Below are 21,461 nucleotides of genomic sequence, written 5' to 3' on the forward strand. Positions count from 1 at the left end.
AGTCCTAGAATTTTTCCATGTTGGAGAAGTTTGTTCTTTGTACCCTGTGTCTTCGAGTCCCCCTCTCGGAGAGAGGCCTCTGCAGGCTGAGTCTGTGTCTGTCTTCTTACCCCGTGTTCTTGCCGTTGGAAGGGTGCAGAATGTCTAGCTCCATGACAGCTTTTTCTTCCTGCACTAATGCTTTTCTGTAGCAACAAACTGGTGTGTGAAGCATCCCTCTTAAAGAAACACCTATGTCTCCAGGCTGAGGGAAAACGACGAATCCATGACCCTTAGTATAGATGTCTGCTTCCTTGAGTATAGAATAGGGCGGTCAGCCATTGACTCTGGGTTCCTTTCTTCACAGTGAAGAACGAGAAACTAATTCAATCCCATTTGTGTCTCTTAGCATTCTCCATCGGAGCCCTTTCTAGAGAAGCCAGTGCCGGATATGACTCAGGTCAGCGGACAGAACGCTCAGCTAGTGAAGAGCGACGATTACCTGCCGTCAATAGAGCAGCAGCCACAGCAGAAAAAGAAGAAAAAGAAAAACAACCACATCGCTGCAGGGGATCCCAGTAAAGGTTTTGGTAAAGATGACTTCCCTGGTGGGGTTGATAACCAAGAACTGAGCAGGAACTCACTGGATGCGTCCCAGGAAGAAACAAAGAAAAGGAAAAGGCCGAAGGTCAAAAAAGATCCGAAGGAATTGAAGGAGCCGAGGGAGAAGAAAGAGCCCAAGACCCCAAAAGCCCCGAAGACCCCCAAAGAGCCAAAGGAAAGGAAAGCAAAAACTGTCACGCCAAAACCCAAATCCAGCAAAAAATCAAGGTAGGCCGTGGGTAGAGTCAAAGGCCACAAGGCAGGTCAGCCCCAGGCTGTAGTGGTCTGGATGGGGGCGTGGCTTCCTGTGTATTTTATATCATTTGTAGCATCTTTGGCCCATACAGTGCAAAGCTAAGGCGTTTGTGTATTCCAAACTTTAGGACTCCACTGTTGTGAACCGTTGATTTATCCAGAGTTTTACTAGATTAAAATATATTATCTAGCAACCAGCTTCTTATTATAAAAATCACAACTTGGCTCGGTGCTTACAGAACTGATAGTTAGGATTTCAGACAAGAGCATGGCCATTGTACGGCTCTAAGCATCTTCCCGCCATTCCCAGAATTTGAAAGAGAACTGATGATGTCTGCTTGGCAGGTTAAGTCTTCCACGGCAGGTTGAAGTCCTTGCGGGCACTGTGGAAAAATCCCAGGGGCACTCGTCAGCAGATGTGGCTTCAAGGACAAACACTGTGGACTCTGAGTAATAGGAAAGAGCCTCTTTTGCTCTGTCCACTCCACCAACTCTCTGACCCCCTAGAAGTCATATTTATTCAGTAAGAAAATCCGAGAGAAGACATTGAGGACTAATTTTTTTCATTTGCCCTTAACATTTCTAACAACTGTTCTGAACCCGTTCCAAACATCTGAATCTGTTTTTCAGAATGTGGCTCATGTTAGAAAATATAGTTTCCAGATGCAAGTATAGCCAGACTTGGTTAATCTGAGCCTGTTTGCATTCTCTGATAGAAAACACACTCCTCCCTCTACCCCACGTGCACATGTAAACATTTATGTGCACACACACTCAATTGTGTCATTGCCTTGCACTTTCTGTGTGGAGCTGCAGCCCTTTTGCTGGTGGGCTACACTGCGTGTGCATGTGCATGTGTGGGCACACCAATGCTCAGAGGAGGGCACAGGAATGCTGGGAGAGTGAAGGGGCATCCTCTTCAGTGTCCTGCTATGAACTCAAATCCATGGTCACTCTGTATGTTGGTTGATGCTGTGAGTCTGTTTCCTCCCTCCCTCCCTCCCTCCCTCCCTCCCTCCCTCCCTTTCCTTTTTCTTTTCTTTCCTTTCTCCCCCCCCCCTTTCTTTCTTTCTTTTGCCATGGATGCCTTGTATGGTGTTCAAAACACCAAGTACATGCACTCACTCAAATTTACCAATAACTTTCAGTCAGTGTTTGATACCTCAGTACCCAGTCTCTTCATTGAAAATATTTTTTTCTCCTTACGAATATTTTTCTGAGCCCAGAACTCACCACAAAGCTTTTGCGTTTATTAACGAGACATTTTGTTAAATAGTTATTTGTAGATGACTGTTGGAACTGTAGTGGTGAGTAAGCAAGATACAGCTAAACTTCTTAGTCTGACGGCATGCATTTGTTTTTTAAAAGCAAACGCCTGAGTGTAAATATTGGGCTTTGGTATGAGGAAGCACATACTTATATCTCCCAGGGAGAGAAGACAAATCCTTATCTGGAACAGAAGGGCCCTTTTTGGTTAAGGTGTAGGTGTGTGTACTAAAGAGGCATTCTGGACTTTAGCAATATTATCACCAACACTTTTAGTACCAGGATAATTTCAGTTCAGTTTCCATTGTTGTTGTTGTTGTTGTTGTTGTTGTTATTATTATTATTATTATTATTATTATTATTATTATACTTAATGGTAAAATGGATAGAATCACTGTGGGATAGAATCCGACATAAATTTCCAACCATCTTCACCCTGTGTCTCATTGGGCAGGCCCCATGTTCCCAGTTTACTTGAGCACACCCTCACCCGCATGGGGTAGTTTGGAAATGGATTCTGACATGCTGTATGTAGTAGTGACCCTTGTATCTTCCCTGTCGCCTGTGGGAATCCAGCCTGGGCATGCAGCATTTCCTTGGTGCAGCTATAGTTCCTGTGTCCACCCAGGGAGCTTCCAGGGCTGTCCTCCTGAGCGTGAGGGAGGGTCTCTGACGAGTGTGTTCAGCCCAGCTTACTGAGTAGGGCCTGCACCTCCTTTTCTTTTCTTTTCTTTTTTTTTGGGGGGGGGCGCAGGAGGGAATTTTCACTCAACAAGAAAATATAGTTTCTTCCTTCCCACTGTTGGCCCTCACTAGTTGTCTCCCTGTGAGCTATAAACAAACGTTGTTTTTAGCCTTAATGGTTTGGGAACCTTTGACAGGAACACGGTGATGTATGTGGAGATGTACGCATGACAGGAAGCTGACCGGGTACATGCTAGGCCATGTTTAGGGGAGGCGTTGGGAGGTGGAGGAAGAGTTGGCAGCACCTCTGTTTGCCTGGGTAGCCTCACCACGTATGTGACCATTTGCTGAGCTACAATGAAGTGAGGCAGGGACCATCCTTAGAAGCTTCCCTGTTGTTGATGGTCTTTCAGGAATGGCTGTCCAAACATAGGATAATTGCACCGAGACGTTAAATAAATTAACAAACCAAACCATTATTTTGTCAAGCCACGTTGCTGCGATTGGTCAGATGAATTGAGTATGTCAATTGTGGTCTCCTTGTTCAGTCACATCTACAAGGAAATAGCATCCTTGAATCAAGGATAACGAGAATGCACACAACTACATGTAAATTTTGAATAGCATAGCAGAATAATTATGTAAATTGAATATGCAGTGATGAAGGTAATAGGGGGTTTGGGTTGTGTTAGTGCTGAGGCTGAATTGCCAGAGCAGTTTGCGTCTATGCTGTGGAATACAACAGTGGCAATTTTGTTTTGCAAAATGCTATGTGATACCGGTTATTTCCATCCTTGAATAAGTTAACTTGATGAATTTGTTTATACAGAAAATAATTTTCCTACAGGGGGCTGAAACAGAGGAAATGAGCAAGTGAAATGAAAAATTTAGCCCGGTAACTCCTCACATCTTTCCTGTAGCCCTGAGCTGTGCTGTTGCTGCCACGCCGCCGGCAGACACAGTGCCCTCTGAGTGGGTGATGGGGACGCGACCTGCTGGTGGTCCGCGTCGTTCACACACCCTTGGTGATGGAGGACTGCACAGAGGTGGCAGATGCGCAGAGCAGGTCCTCTGGTGCCCGAGGCAGCCCCCTTGCCCTGTGGATCCCACTTGGTTCTGTTAAATTGGTCGGATGGTTAAATTTGTAGACATCCCCCACCTCAACAACCAAAACACAGTCACACATGTCTTTCCTGTGCCAGAGGAGCTACAGTAATCTACCTGGAAGCAGTCACATGGAATGGTGGAGAAACAGGATATTAGGATAAAGACACCAGAGCTGCACCCTAACAGTGGGGTGGGGGTGGGGAGATGGGCTACTTCTAGGCCCCACTCCTGTGATAGAGACTTTCTCCTCCTCCTCCTCCTTGTCCTTCTCCTCCTCTTCTTTTCCTCTTTTTCCATCTCCTCTTCCTCCTCCTCCTCCTCCTTCCCCCTCCTCCTCCTCTTCCTTGTAATATATTTTTCCTATACCTGTTTTTTATTGCTCTCCCTGGGTGTCCTTATAGCTTTCAAATATTGGCTGTTAATATTGGAAATAGAGCCAGGCCTCTGTGGCTAGAGAGGATGCATTTTGCATGTGCATGGATTCCCGGAGGATTTGCATTTTCTTTTCAGTACTTTCTGTTGTGCTTGCATGGGCTCTGTGAAGTGAGAGAGAGTTTGGAGGAAGTGCTTCCTTTGAATGACTCTTGAAGGATTTAGTGGTCCATTTAGCTACATAAAGATTCTTTGAATGTACAGAAAGAGGGGAACTTGGCCAGAGCCTGTGACTTGACTACTGAAGCCTAAATTAAACGGAGCAATGTGAGTGCCACTAATGTAGTCTCTAGGAACACATTTGGTTCCCTGCACCGTTCCCCACCCCCACTGTTAAGTTTAGCAGAAACGAAAATGTTACCTTTCAATCCAGTGAAGGTGGCATTTCACTTCAAACCAGAAAATACACATAGCACTCTCATTCTTAAAAACGACACAAAGTGCTAAAGGACATGGCGTGTGTTTTCTGCTAGCTCCTGTAATTATCATTAACGGTAGTAGTTAGTGTTTATTTAGCAGCTTCCTTCACCCACTCAGAGGAACTCATTTTCCCAATATAACTGTACAGAGTTAGGGTGTCTTCCCCCAAGAGACACTTACTCAGTCATCAAACCCAGTGTCTTGGTCAACTAAAACATACTTGTGTTCTCTGTGGAACTTCTTGATGGGGGTCACAGGTGAAAGCAATTCTTTAAGCCAGCTGTGGTAGTGAGAATGTCACAGGCCAAACACATGTCATCGGGTGTCTGCACAGTGTGTGTGTAATGAATTCAGATCCTAGCCTCTTTCCCTTTCTTCTTGTTCCTTCTTTCCCTTTAGCGCACTCACATGCTACGGTTTAGTTTGATTCAGAACACTGGGAAATCAGACATTGTTTTGGCTCAGGCCTGCCAAAGAGGCTACACACACACGTGTATGTGCACTTCACGTGTGCAGATATAAAAAGGAGCTTGGCGCCCCTTTAGTGCTAGTGAGAAAGAAGTACCCAGGGCGATCATGCCGGCTCTGCCTCTGAACCTGTCTCGCTAAGTCTCTTACCTGTCAAGTTAGGGACGAACTGCGAGTGCCCACCCCGTTGCCCCAAAGCTTGCCTTCTCTTCTCAGAGCCATTAGCAATGATTCAAATCCCCAGATTTTCCTCCCTTTGGAGGTGGCCACCTCAGTGCCTCCACTGTGGGCCTTCCTCCCTCGTTCCAAGTAGGAGAACCGATCAGGCAGCTCGGAAAGCACATTCTGCCCATTGTACTGTAAGCTTGATGTCCCTGGTGGGGACATGTGCCTCCGCAGTGAGTTTCAGTGGACTGGAAAGCAATGCTTTGGTTTCTGCAGGAAAGGAAGGTGTGTCCCCCCACCCCACCCCCAACTCACCAAATAGCAGCAGCAGAAGGTGAGGAGGCCATGAGCAGAAGTGGGTAGAAGGGGGAGACTTCTATAGAGACATTGTTTTGAAGTCTTGCTTAAGGAGAGTATTAAAGAGGAGTGTGTTTTGCTATGGTAGCCTTGGTTTTGATGTTATCCCTGGGAGGAAGGGGGCAAAAAGGATCCCAGGCTGACTTGTCCTCGTCATCATCGTTGTCATCGTCATGGTCGTCGTTAAGATGTCCTTATGTTGGAGTGCTTTGGAAAAATATGAAAATTGGTACAATGAGTGTTCCTCTCCTGTTATGTAATGATGCTTGGCAGGTTTGCCTGGGCCTAGTCAGAGTGCTCCTGGCATCACTGGATGTCAAAGAGAACCAGGCAGCTTCCTTGCTGGCTTCTCCTCGGCTGTGTGGCTTTAGCTTTGAAACGTTAGGTAAGGAAAGGCTATGAAGTTTGAATCACAGCACCCTTAAATATTCACTAGAGTACGATTTTATTTTACTTTTGGTCCTGATATATAGAGGTAGTGTAGTTCACTTCACAGTGGTCTGTCTTTCCTGTTTGGGTAGATAGTGGCCTTTTTCTCCTTCCCGACTTTACTGATGATCTAATTCTCATCCTGATTGAAATATGGGTGGATAGCATGCCTCTCTTGTATCAGCCACCCTGGCAGGTCAGAGATGACAACTGTGAGCCCGGAGAGTGGGATTCTGAGTGCCAGGGTGGCCCTCTGTGAGGTGCAGTCATAGATAAACGTGACGTCTCGGAACATGGCGCAAGTAGTTAAGTGTGCATCCTGCATTTTGGCACTAACATGTCCACCAGAGAGGCTTTGGTTTGCATCAGCACCGCAGTGCACGATTGGGTTCATCCCTTATGCTGTGCTGTGAAAGATGCTGTGAAAAGACAGTCCGCAAAAACAGTGTGTAGGTTTTCAGTCTTAATTCTTGACTACGTGACAAACGTCTTTGTTTCAGAATATGTTATTGTTAAGGAATCAGTTCTTTCAGGAAAGTTTTCTGTTGTTTTCCCAAATAAACAAATGAATGAATGAGCGAGTGAATGGATGGATGAATGAATGAAAGAATGATGTCCTTTAGAAAATGACCAACACTACAGCAACTCTAAAGACAAGGTCAAAGGCTTAAAATGACCCAGGGGCTGCACCAAGCAGAGCAGATGTTTACAGGGAAGCTCGTTGAGATCTGACAAATGCCACGGGAGACCACACAGCACGGGGCCTGACACCCCAACACCCACACATGGGTTCTCAGGCAAGGCAGGTTTGATACCAGACCACAGTGACTGGGAGCTTGACCGTCGGATGTAAAGGTGACCCATGTATTCAAAACATGAAATCAAATTAGGCCTTGAAATCTTTTCTAATTTTCTTTGCTATTCATTTCTTTAAAAGGTAGCACTTGGGGATGAAGAGATGGCTTAGCCAGTTAGGAGCACTGGCTGCTCTTCCAGAGGACCTGGATTCAATTCCCAGTACCTGTATGGTAGCTCACAACTGTCTATAATTCAGTATCTGATAACCTTAACACAGACATACATTCAGGCAAATATCAATGCACACAAATAGATAGGTAGGTAATAGACAGACAGACATATGATAGACAGACAGATGATAGATAGATAGATAGATAGATGGATAGTTTTGTTTTAATCTAGTACTTACATATCAAGGAAGAACCTTTTCTACAATAGCTACTCTTTTAAGGCAACAACATACAGGCCTGTTATCTTGGTGTCCTATAGAAAGACTATCATAGAACTTAATGCTGGCAGTTCTGGTTCACATCCTAGGTTGTTTCTAGTAAACCCTAGGGTTTTTTTGTTTCTTTTTTTTTTTTTTTTTTTTTTTTTAAATTTCTTCCTCCCTCTCACAATTCTCTTTCTTCCTCAAAAGGAGTCAAGGCGGGATGTGTGTATGGGAGCTAGGGTCCTAAGGTGCCCATGTGGGGTCAAGTGTGGGGTCGCCTCAGTGGGTGACCAGGTCACCTGGTCCCAGAGCAGGTGTGCACTAGAGGAAAGTCTTGGTGTGCTGATGCCTTAGCTGCTGCTCAGTGTCCTTTGTCACCAGTTCATAATGCTGCTTGCAGTTTATTTTATTACACCACTACTTACACTGTTGGAGACATTATGGCAGTAGGACTTAAACTCTCTTCCTCCTTTCCTTTTCAGTCTCCTCCTCTTCCTTCAAACTTCTCTCCTGCCCATCCTTCCTTCTCCTCCAATGACAGGCCTCCTTCTATCCTGTACCTGCCCCTCACCTGTATTTTACAAATTCAATGGGGAGAAGGTTCTGGTGAAGTCACCTGAGTCCTGAGTGGTGACTAGGCAGCTGTCCTTGGGGCAGTGGAATTAGCATCAAAATACAGATAACTCCAAGGCAAATCACGACAGGTTTCATTATGTAATTTTCACATACATATTATTTGTATTTGGCCATATCTGCCCCAGGTCCTCCCATATCCGTTCTTTCCCTCAACAGGACCCCCACTTCTGATTTCCCATGTGCAGGGTGTGTATGTCTGTGCCTGTGTTCTTGTACACGCCCACAGTGCATGGATCTAGGTTGCACGTAGGAGAGAAAACATGAGGCTCGTGTCTGTGTGCCTGTAGCTTATTTTGCTTAACATGGTGTTATTTAGTTCCATTAATTTTTTTCTGAAAATGGCATAATTTCATCCTTATGGCCAGATACCATTCCACTGTGTGTGTGATATCATATATATATAAAAATACACACACCATACACCACACACACACACACACACACACACACACACACACACACACACAAACACGCGCGCGCGTGCTTGAGCATCTGGGATGGTTCTGTGTCTTGACTGTTATAAACAGTGACAGTAAATATGGCTGTGCATGTTCCTCTATGGCGTGCTGACTTAGGTTTGTTCAGTCATATATCCAGGAGTGACAGAGCTGAGCGATATGGAAGTTCTCTTTTTAGTCTCTTGAGGATCCTGTATGCCCATTTCTATTTTACATTCCATTCCCCAGGGATTAGGGTTCCCCTCTGCCCACGTTCTCTCCAGCACTTGTTAATGTTGCTTTTCCTGATGACAGCCACCGGAGGAGAGGGAGTTATAATTTGCTTCCCCTGATGGTGAAGGATAGGGAACCTTTTCCACGTATTTGGTAGTCAACTGTATGCAGTTCTTCTTTTGAGACTTGTTTCTGCCAATCGCTCGCCCATCTGAGTGGACGGTTGTTTGGAGTGGTACATTTTATAGAAGTTAACATCTGTCAGATACACAGTTGGTGAAGATTTTCTCCCATTCTGTTGGCTGTCTCTTTGCTCTGCCTATGGTTTCTTTTGCTGGATAGGAATTTTAAATTGTATTTATTCTCTTTTGTCTCCTGCCATTGAGGTCCTTGTCAAAGATAGCGCACTTATGTAGGCCTGCACTTGTTTTGACCGTCAGTTTCAGTTTCAGCACTGAAAATAAAACACAGTTCTCTGCCTGTGGGTCTTGATCCCTCCAGGGGAAGTCTGTCGACCCTTTCACATTGGCCACCTCTCAGATACCCTGTATATCACATACTTATTTTACTATTCAGAACAGTAACAAAATTATAGTTATACTTAGTAGCAGCAAAAATGGCCACCGCAGCAAGGTCTTGGATCCATTTTGAATTGGGATTTTATAGGGCAGATATCCCATGTTCCCAGCACCACTTGTGGAAGAGGCTGTCTTTTCTCAGAGTATGTCTTGAGACCTTTGTCAAAAATTATTCTATCCTCTATTCTATCTCTATTCTATCTCTATTCTATCCTCTGGTCTAGATTTACATTTGCGCCTTCCTGGGGTTTTTGGTTGTTGCTGTTGATATGGCTCTGTAGTACACTTTGAGATCAGGTATTTTGATGTGTACAGCAGTGCTGTTTCTGCTCTGGATTGCTTTGGTGTGCGCGTGCGTGTGTGTGAGAGAGTGTGTATGTGTGTGAGAGTTTGTGAGTGTGTGTGTATGTGTGAGAGTTTGTGAGTGTGTGTGAGTGAATGTGTATGTGTGTGAGTGAATGTGTGTGTGTATGTGTGTGTACGCACACTTCCATATGATTTTGAGATTACTTTTTCTTTTCTGTGAAGAATGTCATTGGAATTTTATAGGGGTTGCTTTCAGTAATGTAGACATTTTCTCAGCCTCAATCCTAGCAGTCTCTGAGCATGTGAGGTCTTCACTTCCAGCCTCTTGTTCATTATCGACACCATCTAAAAACTGCTTTACTATGTTGGTTGGGTTTATTCCTAGTTCCTTTTTTTTCCAAATTAAAAAGTTCTTGCTGGGTGTGGTGGTGCACACCTTTGATCCCAGCACCTGGGAGGGAGGCAGAGGCAGGCAGATCTCTGAGTTTGAGGCTAGCCTGGTCTACAGAAACTCTGTCCAGAAAAATAAAACAAGACAAAATTTTCGTAAAGCTCTCTTGATTCCTCTGCTCCAACTCTTTTTGGGCAAATTTGTTGTCAACACACAGAAAAGCTACTGGCATTGGCACTCGAATTTTGTATCCTGTCACTTTGTTGAAAGTGTCAGAATAAGAGTTTTACAGTGGTGTCTCTAGGCTCTTTGAAGACAAGCTCTTATCCTGTGCAAGTAGAGGAAATTTGACTTCTTCTCCCCTTGCTTCTGTATCACTCTTCTTTGTTCTCTTACCTTATTGCTCTAGCTAAGACTTCAGATACCAGAAACAAACAAAAAAATCAAGGCTGGAAAGAGGCTGCAGATCCAGGCGTGCCTTTCACACTAGCACTTAGGAGACAGAGGCCAGGGAATCACCCCAGTACCAGGCTAGGCAGAGCCACATAGTGAGACACCCCCCCCACACACACACCGCTACCAAATAAAAGAAAGAGACTTGTAGGTTGCCCCATTTAGTAGAGCATTAGTGGTAGATTTTCATCAAGCCTTTATTATATTGAGGTTAGTTTCTTCTGTTGCTAGTTTCTGTGGTTTGGGTTTTTTTAAATCTTACTTTTTATTTTCACTATTTAAAAACCAAGTAGTAAGGGCTCAGAGGGCTTTTGATTTTCGAAACTAGATGCATTTTTCAACAACGTTGAGCCCTGGTATCCATCTGTAGACTGTGTTCTGTTATGCCAGCCTGAATCTTTGTTAGTTGTTATACTTCTGACCCATATCCTATGTGGCAAGTCTTACTGGTTAACTTCAGTTTACTGAAAAGTCTGTGGTTGTTGGATGAGTTACTTCACACCTAATCCAAGCTGCCTGGGAGGTTGAACAGGAACACAAGTTCAAGTCCAGCCTAGGCTACTAAGATCATGCTTGCTATGCAAGTATGGGGGCCTGATTTTGGAGTAACTATATAAAAGCTGGGTGTGGTGACATGGGCTTGACATTGTTGTTCTGGGGAGGCAAAAGCGGGTGTATCCCTAGAGCTGGCTGTGTACTCACCCTAGCCAACAGCTGAGCTCTAGGTCAGGGAGAGATTGGACATTGATCCATGGTAGTATGTGTGTGCATGTGTGCGTGCGTGTGTACGCCTGACATTGATCCATCCATCCATCATCTCTCTCTCTCTCTCTCTCTCTCTCTCACACACACACACACACACACACACACACACACACACACACACACACACACCTCTCCAGTGTATCAGGTGTAAAAATATGTTTTAATGCCCTTCTTCTTAAAGAAGATGGTGTAATATTTTGGAGAAGCTTGAATCCCTAATAATGCTCCTGATTAATCATCCTGACCTAAGTTTCAAGGTTGATTTCTCCCACTGTAACGAGAATCCTCATTAACTTACTTCATCCTTGGGGCCTGCTAGGTCGATAGCTCCCGCCCACTGTCTGTCACCTTTCTTAATTGACTTACTCCTCATCACACATGTGTTTCATGATATGGGCCATTTTTAAAGTTTCTTCCGAGAACGAAGATCTGTAGGTTGACACTAATGACTATTTAACTGCATTCTGTTTTGTCAGTTTTCGAAACTAGATGTGCTTTCCACCAGCGTTGAGCCATGATGACCCCCAGTAGACTGTTCTGTTATGTCATCCTGAGTCTTTTTAGAGTTGTTAATGCTTATCTGACCCATATCCTATGTGGCAGTTCTTATTGGTAAACTTACTGGAAAATCAGGCTAGCCCAGGCTTTCTAATAGGCCCTGGCTCTGACTGAAGCCTTGTTTAGAAAGCCTACAATTTCTCACACAAGAGTTGGTCAACTCTGATCCACCAGTCCCATCTTAGGCAACAGCGCCCACACTGTGATGTCTTCAGCTGACTAGGAGTCCTCCCAGAAGTGGAATCCTGAGAACATACCCCCACAGGACATTGCAGCCCTCAACATGGCATTTGTGGGTGTCCCTGAGCATTCTCCTCCGGGTGGTGCCTGCTTCTGGTGGCATTGGGATAGGCACAGAACTAAGGAGCTATGGGGGCTGTGGACCCCAGTGCTTGTCTTAGAGTAATGTGAGAAACATGAGACTTCAGGAGCAACAGAGGCCTTTCAAGGTTCTAAGACGTCGCTGGATTTGTGTTTGATTTCTAGGGCTCACTAGCATGAACAGGTAGAGGCTGAGTAGCTAAGCCTGTGGGGTGGAGTAGATAGATTAGCAGTTGTATTTCGGCCATATTGCTGATTAAGGAAGCTAGGAGAAGAACGGACTTTTGACTTGGGGATAAAATTTGTAAGTGGTATTTATTGTATTGCTTCTGAAATTTCCTGTTTCCCTCAAGTTTATTACTATTGTCACCTCATTTCACCCTGTCATCCTTTGGTTTCTTTCTCCTTTCTTTTTATTTCCTCTTTCTTTTCTTTCTTCCCTTTTCCCTCCTTTCTTCCCTTTCTTTCTTTTCTTTTCCTTCCTTTCTTCCTTTCTTCCTTCCTTTCTTTCCTTTCTTTCCTTTCTTTCTTTCTTTCTTTCTTTCTTTCTTTCTTTCTTTCTTTCTTTCTTTCTTTCTTTCTTTCTTTCTTTCTTTCTAAGATGGTCTCAAGTAACTCCGGCTGGCCTTAAAAAATCCTGATTTTGCTGTTTCTGTCTCCCATGGTCTGGAAATATGGGTGTCCCACTGCACCCTGGGCCTCGTGTGTCTGAGTCAAGCCCTCTGTCAGCTCACCCAGATCTTCAGCTCCATCACACCGAGCGTCATAGATGGTTCATCCTGAACGTAGACGCCATTCCAGCCTTTGTTTACCTTTTTAAAGTGTTTTTATTGTGTATGTGAGCATACAGCGTGCATGTAGGATCAGAGGAGAATGTAATGTGAGTCCTTAGGAATTCAAAGATAGTTCTTTTTAGCTCACAGGATGGTGGATGAAAGATACACGGTGCTTCAATTTTAATATAACTCAGTAATATAACACCCATTTTTTTTTTGTTGTTGTTTTACACATGAATAGGAATTTGAAATGGTACCCGACCTAGACTACTGTGATTCTGATGTTTCTTGGAACTCATTCCAAGATCTGTCAGCCAGGTCTTGCAGATGAGCAGGTAGGTTTCAGGGTACCAGAGGCTAGCGGGTCTTTAGCATTCATCACACATGCCTTTGGAATGTGGCTGTGAGGAGCATAGAGGAAGTGAATGTTGTGACTTGTATAGGCTGGAGAGGGCTGGTACCCCAGTACTGAGACTTGCAGACATTACACGTTGGGGACTTGATTTAAGGACCCCATCAGACTTTAGTAACCTGTGGAGAGGAGTTTGCACACCGTGTTCTGGCTCCATCAGGATGCTGATGTAGGAGGTACAGGAGTCTGAACAGACTCGAGAGGGGGGGGGGGGTAACAGGTATGGCCTGTGCTTGCCTGGCTTTTCTCACGGACCTGCTTTTAGATTGCTGGGTAGCGAGTACTGGGTACTAGTAAGTACACTGAAGTTCCGGATCTGCACCTCGAAGCTCTCAAGGTCATAACACTGGCTTAAGGGAGTTCCCAACAACATTCTCATCCCTACGCCAGGGCAGATGTCCTGTTTGCATATTCCAGCTTTGAATGTCGTTTGGAAGAAGAATGAGTCTATGGCTGTGTTTGGAGTCTGGTAGTAAATGAACAGTTTGAATCTCACAGATACAGACAGAATGGTACATGGACTCTGTTCTTTTTCCCACTGGTCTCATGCTGGGGACCCTTCCCATGGGGCGAGAGTGTGATGCCAGCAACCGTTGTCATCTAGGTTGGTATGACAGGTGCTTGGTTGAAGTAGTGGCAGGGTGAACATGCCGTGTGTTCTTTGAACTTGTGACTAATGCTGATCATTGATGTCCCTTCTGCGATTCTTGAAGTGAGGTGACCCTGCAGCTTGTAGATTTTTCACTGTGTGTTCCACCATTGAATTGGCACTGGCGGGTCTGGGCACAGAGAGCATGGACTGCTCAGACATGCTTCTCCTCCAGGGGTGTTCAGAGCATGATCATCTCTGTCCAACACTGCCTCGTTTCTTCTCTTCTCATTTAAATGCCCAGAAACACTAGCGATGCAGATAGTGTTACATCACTCACGACATAGATGAAGGAATGGAGGCGCAACACTGCCTCGTTTCTTCTCTTCTCATTTAAATGCCCAGAAACACTAGCGATGCAGATAGTGTTACATCACTCACGACATAGATGAAGGAATGGAGGCGCAGGAAAAATAGGTGTCATTTATCTGGAGTCACAGTTGGAACTGCGACAGTTAGAGCTCAGACTAGTTTCTGTCTGGTGGGAACCAGCATTCCATAGTACTTCAGGTAGAACAAAAAAATTGATTTAGATTTTACATAGGTCAGAGCAGTTTGAATATTACACTTCATAGGAATCCAGATTGGCTTATTCCAAAACCATAACGAGGACGACTTAATGTAGGTAATTGAATTTTGTCCTGGATTATCAAGTGTTTGGGTGGCCACTGAAGATCCCTTAGTCTTTTTCTGACTTCCTAGGGTGCTTGATGTGTATACTGGTGGGTGGGAGAACCTAGCTGTCCCTCAGGACGAATGTCATGAGCCCTAATGAGTTTGCCTCTTGCAGTAATCAGAACTGAAAGTGCTTGCCTGGGCCGTGAGGTTTTTGTCTAAGCGTTTGGAGAGGTCCTAATGACTTTCAGCCATCTTGGAGGTTCTGTACAGCTCATCCTTGGATAGAGCAGATGGAAAGTCATTAGTATTTCTGTCCCCCAGCAAATAGATGTTTCCTCAAACCTGGCTCTGGGCACTATGCAGACAGTCAGCCTTTTGCTCCTGCAGGATGCCGCTTGCAAGGCCCGGAACCCCACAAACTTGAACTCCATCCTCCGCTCTGGTTGATCGAGGTCACCGTGGAAAACACGCACCGCCAGCTCAGTTTACCTGGCAGTGGTTCAGCTCTTTGACAGACCTACCTCTGATTTAAACAAATTCGAGAAATATGTAAAGTTTTGGAAGCAGTTTTGCACTGATTTGATAAAAGAAACCACAAAACACTGTAGCGCAGGTGTTGAGAATGTTTGAAAGCTGATTGAGGGAAGCAGATGGCTTTAGTCAGTGGCATCCAGCCAAAAGAGCAGGTGCTGGTCATGTGACCGCTGGTTACCAGGGTAATCTGATTGCTCTTGGCGTGCAGATGAAAGGAAAGGGGCCCAGTGTTCAGCTGTAGTATTGTATAATTTGTGGCAGTTAGAGCGGAAATAAATGCTGGAAATGGAGCCTCATGGTAGGGGAGACTTCTGTCAGTGTGTAGCGTAAACACCAGGACACTCTCCTCAGGAACTGCTGCATGAATTTTTTAATTTAAAAAATATTCTGCTGTCTGTGGATCTCTGACTTAGTCACACCATCTTTTTTTTTTTTGTAAATAAAATCGGTTTGAAATGCAACTGCTGTTTGTGATCCTCTTGAATTGTTTTCAGCCATTTCCTGATGTAGCTGTTTGCTATGCTAAAATGCTCATGTATCAAAATAAGCTCGGAGTACACAGAAACAAGTTTAAGATGATCAAAACCATATTAGTGGAGAACGCTGCCATAGGTGTGTGCTGGAGACACTGTTGACACACTTTGGGAGGGCTTTACGTGACACATCTGTACTCAGAGTCATTAGCTGCTGCAGCCAGCCTCTTCCTAGTGGCTTAACAACGTCGTCTTTAGCGCTTCTCTTGGTGAGCTTCTCTGGGACTTCATGACATTTAATAAATGTAGGGTTTTGAAATATGTATCTTTTGCTTGGTAAGTTACTTAGAGCTTTGAAACTCCTTAGAAAGAGTAAAAAAAAAATTCTTTTTGCCAGTATTTGGATCATTTTCTGTGTAGTATATCTAACAAATGGTCATTGATCCAGAGTGTAGATTTTAATTTTTTTTTTTTTCCGGAGCTGGGGACCGAACCCAGGGCCTTGTGCTTGCTAGGCAAGCGCTCTACCACTGAGCTAAATCCCCCAACCCCTAGAGTTTAATTTTAAGTTCTCCTTTAGGGAGAACTGAGTGTTTGCTCTAACAGTACTGTGAGGAAGGGTTTTGGGGGTGGGGATAACCGAGAATTTTATTTTTCTCAGAGTGTACTCATGTGTTTTGCTTTATCATTCAGATCTACTGGTATTTCTCAGTAACACAGAAAGTGAGCTTCAGTTATTGGTGACAAACACACACACACACACACAATTTCAAAGACTTATTAGCTCATGGTAGAAATGCTAATTGTGGGGCTGGTGGTGTCGTCAGTGATAGAGCGCTTGCCCAGCTCTGGGGGAAAATAGAGGCCAAGTGCGACTGTCCCTCCAACATGCTCAGCACCAAAAGGAAACTGACTTGTCAACAGGAACACCGAATTAAATAAAATTACGGATTTCTAGGAAATGAATTTTTAGTAAGCACTTGTATATGCTATATTTAAAAAAAAAAACCACTATTGCTGGTCACCATAGGACTTAAAAATGACTGTGTAAAACTCTGGCAGAGAAATAAGGATATGGTCACTAGATTGTTTTTCCTCCCCTTTGGTTAAAAAAGAATTGTTTCCCCCTGACTTTTTAGCAGGGAAACTTCTTGGTTTGTCAGCAGGGGGTGCGGGCCGTACTCTGTGAAGTGTTCAGAGGTTCACATTCAGTTCTGTTCCAGTGGGAGAGAAATTTGCTGAAGGTCATCAATTATAAGTTTTGTTGTCAAACCTTAATTAGGAGTACCATCTAATGAAAAGAGCCCAACACCCACCGACCTGGCCTTTGCCACCACTCTTTAGAGAAGGTTTGGGGCACGTGGGAAACCACACCGAAAGTGAACGCTAAGTGATGTACTTTGAATTCTAGTAATAAGAAACCGGATTCAGAAGCAAGTGCTTTGAAGAAAAAGGTCAACAAAGGAAAAACAGAAGGTTCTGAAAATTCAGACTTGGACAAAACACCCCCACCATCCCCTGGCCCTGAAGAAGACGAAGACCCAGGGGTCCAGGTAATACCATTGCTCCCTTCTGGGCTCCAGCTGGGAAGTGGGGTAACTGGAGCCACACGTAAAGCACGCAGGGTTTCCCTCTGCTTTGTTGACAGGTGTGTGCAATGTCCTTATTGTTGTCTGGAACATTATATCCATAGTGAAGAGAGCCAGGGCCTTCAGAAAGTCAGCGCACTCTGGGGCCATTTAAGTGTGTCATTCACACTTAAAATTTCTTCCAAAATTTTTTTTGTCAATTTTTATTTGATTTCTCTCCCTCCCTCCTGTGTGTGTATGTGTGTATGTGTGTGTGTACACACATGTATGCACATGTGTGCACATTCATGTGGAGGCAAGATGCCACCCTCAGGTGTCTTTCTTTAGGAGCCAACCGCCGTGTGTTTTTGAGACAGGATCCCCTCACTGTCTTGGGTTTGTGAAGCATGCTAGCCTTGGTTGGCCCGTGAGCCCGAAAGCTTGTCTCCACTTCCCTAATGCCGGGACTGTGAGCATGTCCTCTGTGCCTTGCTTGCTGCTGTTCTAAGGAGCAAAGCCGAGGTCTCGTGCTCGCAAGGCCAAGCGGTCCACTACCCTCATTAATTTAAAACCACCATGTACTTTGTAGTTTATTGATATTAGGTGGTCAGAGATGTGATATATTCGTGATAGAATTTCCACCAACAAGTCAGTGATGTCCCCAGATGCTAACTTTGCCACACGGTTCAGCGTTAGATCCTCCTGAGCTCTGAAAGTAAGTAGTAGGAATTTGGGTCCCCGTGTGTGAAACTCACTGCTGTCACTATTTGGACCGACAGCAGACTTAAGAGTACACATGACAGTTGCGAATTATTTCCTTGATATCCCCTGGAAGCATGCCAGTCTGGTCCTTTGGGATGACTGGGAATGTGGCTTGTGCAAGTGACATCTGAATTATCAGGGAGCAGTTACTGTGGAGTCCCATTGGAATAGGCAGCCAGCCCTTAGGGGGACCAGTTGGGCTTCCTCCGACCTGTAATATACTCCTGGGTCTTTCTACCCAAGGCCCAGGGGTCCGTAATATATGGCCCCCTTACAGAGCACTTCAGCTCTAATACTGCATTCTTCTTGAGTAGAACAGCCTGAAAGAAGGACCTGAGTGGGTAGGATGGTTGAAGATGGCCACCACGTGTGTGCAGGGAATCGAACCCAGGTCCTCTGCAAGAGCAGCAAGGACTCTAAACCATGGCACCATTTTTCCCTCTTGAAAGTTGGTTAAGGAGTTTGAAACGAAAAATTTGTAATGAAATTCACTGTAACCTCAAGGCTGTTTTATCTTAATTTGTGCTGAAAGTCGGGGCTCTACAACAGGAGTATCTGGACAACATTAAGAACTATTCTCACAGGCCAGAGGTGGTGCCACACGCCTTTAATCCCAGCACTTGCCAGCTCGAGGCCAGCCTGGTCCACACAGCAAGCTCTAGGCCAGCCAAAGCTACCTAAGGAGACCCCATCTCAAAACAAAAGAATTACTTCCCGTTCTGACTAATGAACTACTGTTTGGGGTGTGGTTTTTCTCGCCTCTCCCCCTTTTCTTTCCACTCCTCTCCTTGACTTGCGCCAGCTTCCCATCTTTTTCTCTCCCTTCCTGTATTTCAGGTACAGAAAAGCTCTTAGCTGTTCAAACCAAGCTCAGTGCTGCTGTCTAACTGTATAACAGTTGTGCATGCAACAGCCAGGTCAGGCGGCCACAGAGCCGGTCTGGGAAGCCGTCTTCCTAGTGTCTGATACAGGAGGTGATGCAGGCTGCTTGTTTGTGGCGCTTCTTCCTGTGGGGCATCTGTGAGGGGCTTTGGAGCTAGACGTTTCGAATGTTCCGGTTGGTCATCAAAAGTAAATGACACGTTAACTCTTGACTCTTTCACAAGGTGTGGCGGCAACGAGGCTTGTAGAAACACGTTTTAATTTTCTCCTCAGGACACACAGGCTTTTAACCAAAAAGCGTCTTTCCGAAGCAGGTTCAGTCGCCTCGCTCTCAGGCTGTGAGGCGGTGTGGCGTGTGGGTCTTGCTCCAAGAGATCACGATGTCTGCCTCGCCTCCTTCATACGCGTGATGGACGTTTGCTTTCTCCCATCTTACTGTCAGACCATAAAACTGATGAAACTCTTTAAAGAGCAGGAGTTCGAAGTTCTTAGGAAAATGTCTGTGTCCAGGAGTCCTCGGTGATGTCGTTACCCTTTCACTGCGAATTTTGATTTTTCCATTCTTTACGTATTTAAAAAGACATTTATTTTTTTAAAAAGTAATTTTCTTTTAGGACCGAAATTGCAAACACTCAGGTACAGCAGCAAGCCCTGTCACTCACTTGGCCATCTCCATTGAGGGTGGAGACACCAGAGATGCACAGTGGACCCGTGGGAGTCCAGCGCCCCGCCCCTCCCCTGCTCCTATCTCTTCATTCAGAACTTCACACCTAGTAGCAATTTGTATTTTTTCGGATTTATTTTTCCGTTGGCAAAAGCACGCACCCGTATCGTCTCCTTGAGTATTTCTTGAGCAGTAAGGGTCTGTGCGTTGTGCTTAGACCGTCTGCCCATCCAGATAGAGAAGCAGTTGGCGTTTGTCTTAAGTAGAATCAGACGCTACTTTTGCTGTCACGTGATATGCTTTCCTTGATGGCGTTACGGTGCACAGATCTCCAAATCCACCTTGTGGCTTACTGGAAGTAGAACTGGTAGGTCACAGGCTTTCACACAACCACACTGTCCTGCACAGGCCGTGCTGGGCCGTGTTTCGACCACAAGCGTGAACCCGTGCGTTTCGCCAGCAGTCATACTGATCACCAGTCGTCGACATTTTAAGCAGTTGTATTAAAACGAGAACTGCCAGGCATGGTGGCATACAACTTTAATCCAAGCGAGCATTTGAGAGGCAGAGACAGGCAGATCTCTGGGGGTTGGAGCCCAGCTTGGTTCAGTTGTGATTTTCGGGCTAGTCCTGGCTGCATCGTGAGACTCTGTCCCAGGATAAACAAACAAACAAAAACGCCGCCCTATTTATCACAGCTACTCATTGAGTCATGAGTTCAGTTCCCACTTCTTCCCCCTCCTTCTCCAGGACCAGGAATGGAACCCATGGCTCTGTGTGTGCAGAATAAGTGATCACTGAGGTGTAAGCCCTAGCCCAGAACTGTTTCTTTTAGGCCTCGAATTAAACTGCATTGGAATACCCTGAGAAATAACAGTATAGCAATATTTGTATAAACCGTTACAGCCTGTTGATTACTTTCTAATGTTGTTGTTGGCAGACTATCTGCATTCAAATTTTTCAGTCATACAAAACTAGAGAAGAGTGCCTCCACTGCCCTCAATGGAGGTGGCCAAGTGAGTGACGCATACCTGTGTTCTCCTTGAAGGGACTGCTAATTAGAGCAGCAGAGTTAGAGGGTCCCAGGACCCCAGATCTCCAGTTTATCACTATGGTTCTCACAGTAGTCTTTTCACTCGACGTTCAGGATGAAAACTACTAGTTTTTCTTCAAGATTCAAAGAAAAACAGAAAAGAGAAAAGAAAATGGGTCTTACCACCCTGTGTACCCAAAGCCTGCCCTTTAAAACTCACTTTGTCGGGGTTCTGTTGCAGAAGAGGCGGTCCAGCAGGCAGGTGAAAAGGAAGCGCTACACTGAAGATTTGGAGTTCAAGATTTCTGATGAGGAGGCAGATGACGCAGATGCTGCTGGGAGAGACTCCCCATCCAACACCTCACAGTCAGAGCAGCAGGTCGGTAGCCAGGCGTGCGCTGTAGCCAGGCGTGCGCGGTAGACAGGCATGCGCGGTAGCCAGGCATGCGCAGTAGACAGGCGTGCGCTGTAGTCAGGCATGCGCGGTAGACAGGCGTGCGCGGCTTCCTACGTACTTCCGAGGTGGACTGGAGGTTTTAAACCTGGAAGCTGAGCAGTTCAGTGGCAGAGGCGGACTTTGAGCAGGGCAATACTCCGCTAATGTTGACTGATGTGTCGTGGGAAACCCATCGTTTAGTAATATCTCAAAAAGCCCTGCTCACTCAAATTTATCTTTATACGAGGCTATGATTTGTAATTTGACACAATTCTGGAGAATTAATGGTCTCCGCTGAGGAAGAGTCAGAGCTAGAACACAGAGCACCAAGCTTACCTCTGAGAATTCAGGGCTGTAGCTCCTGGAGCCGTAATAAAGCACTCCCACTCATCTTCTGCTGTTTGGCACCGTAAGAACCCCTTTATAAAATTACTGCCTTGGAGTACCCAGCAGGGCACACTTTATTTCCTCTACAATGTAAATGATGGGTAAAATAGTTTGTATGTAGCACGGGCAGCAACAGAATTGATTATTGCAAAGATTTTATGTATTCATTTTTTTGCTATTACCGTACTTCAG

The 21,461-nt window shown here is 45.1% G+C and overlaps 1 protein-coding gene and 1 long non-coding RNA gene across 5 annotated transcripts in view; one reads left to right on the top strand and one right to left on the bottom strand.

Moving 5' to 3' along the window:
• Positions 1–21,461, top strand: part of Chd7 (chromodomain helicase DNA binding protein 7) — a 183,492-nt gene that overhangs the window by 98,256 nt on the left and 63,775 nt on the right. For 3 of the 4 annotated variants that reach the window (XM_006237848.5, NM_001107906.3, XM_039109764.2), the window contains 3 exon segments: positions 389–810; positions 16,949–17,090; positions 20,688–20,825. In XM_006237848.5, the coding sequence (XP_006237910.1) occupies positions 389–810; positions 16,949–17,090; positions 20,688–20,825 (702 nt within the window). 4 annotated transcript variants of the gene reach the window in all.
• Positions 986–20,806, bottom strand: LOC108350929 (uncharacterized). Its single transcript, XR_005504624.2, has 2 exons — positions 20,667–20,806; positions 986–1,220 (listed from the first exon to the last, which is right to left on the bottom strand). It is a non-coding gene; the product is annotated as an uncharacterized LOC108350929 (long non-coding RNA).

Source organism: Rattus norvegicus, chromosome 5 (genome assembly GCF_036323735.1).
Source record: "Rattus norvegicus strain BN/NHsdMcwi chromosome 5, GRCr8, whole genome shotgun sequence".
In the NCBI taxonomy this organism is placed as follows: Eukaryota; Metazoa; Chordata; class Mammalia; order Rodentia; family Muridae; genus Rattus; species Rattus norvegicus.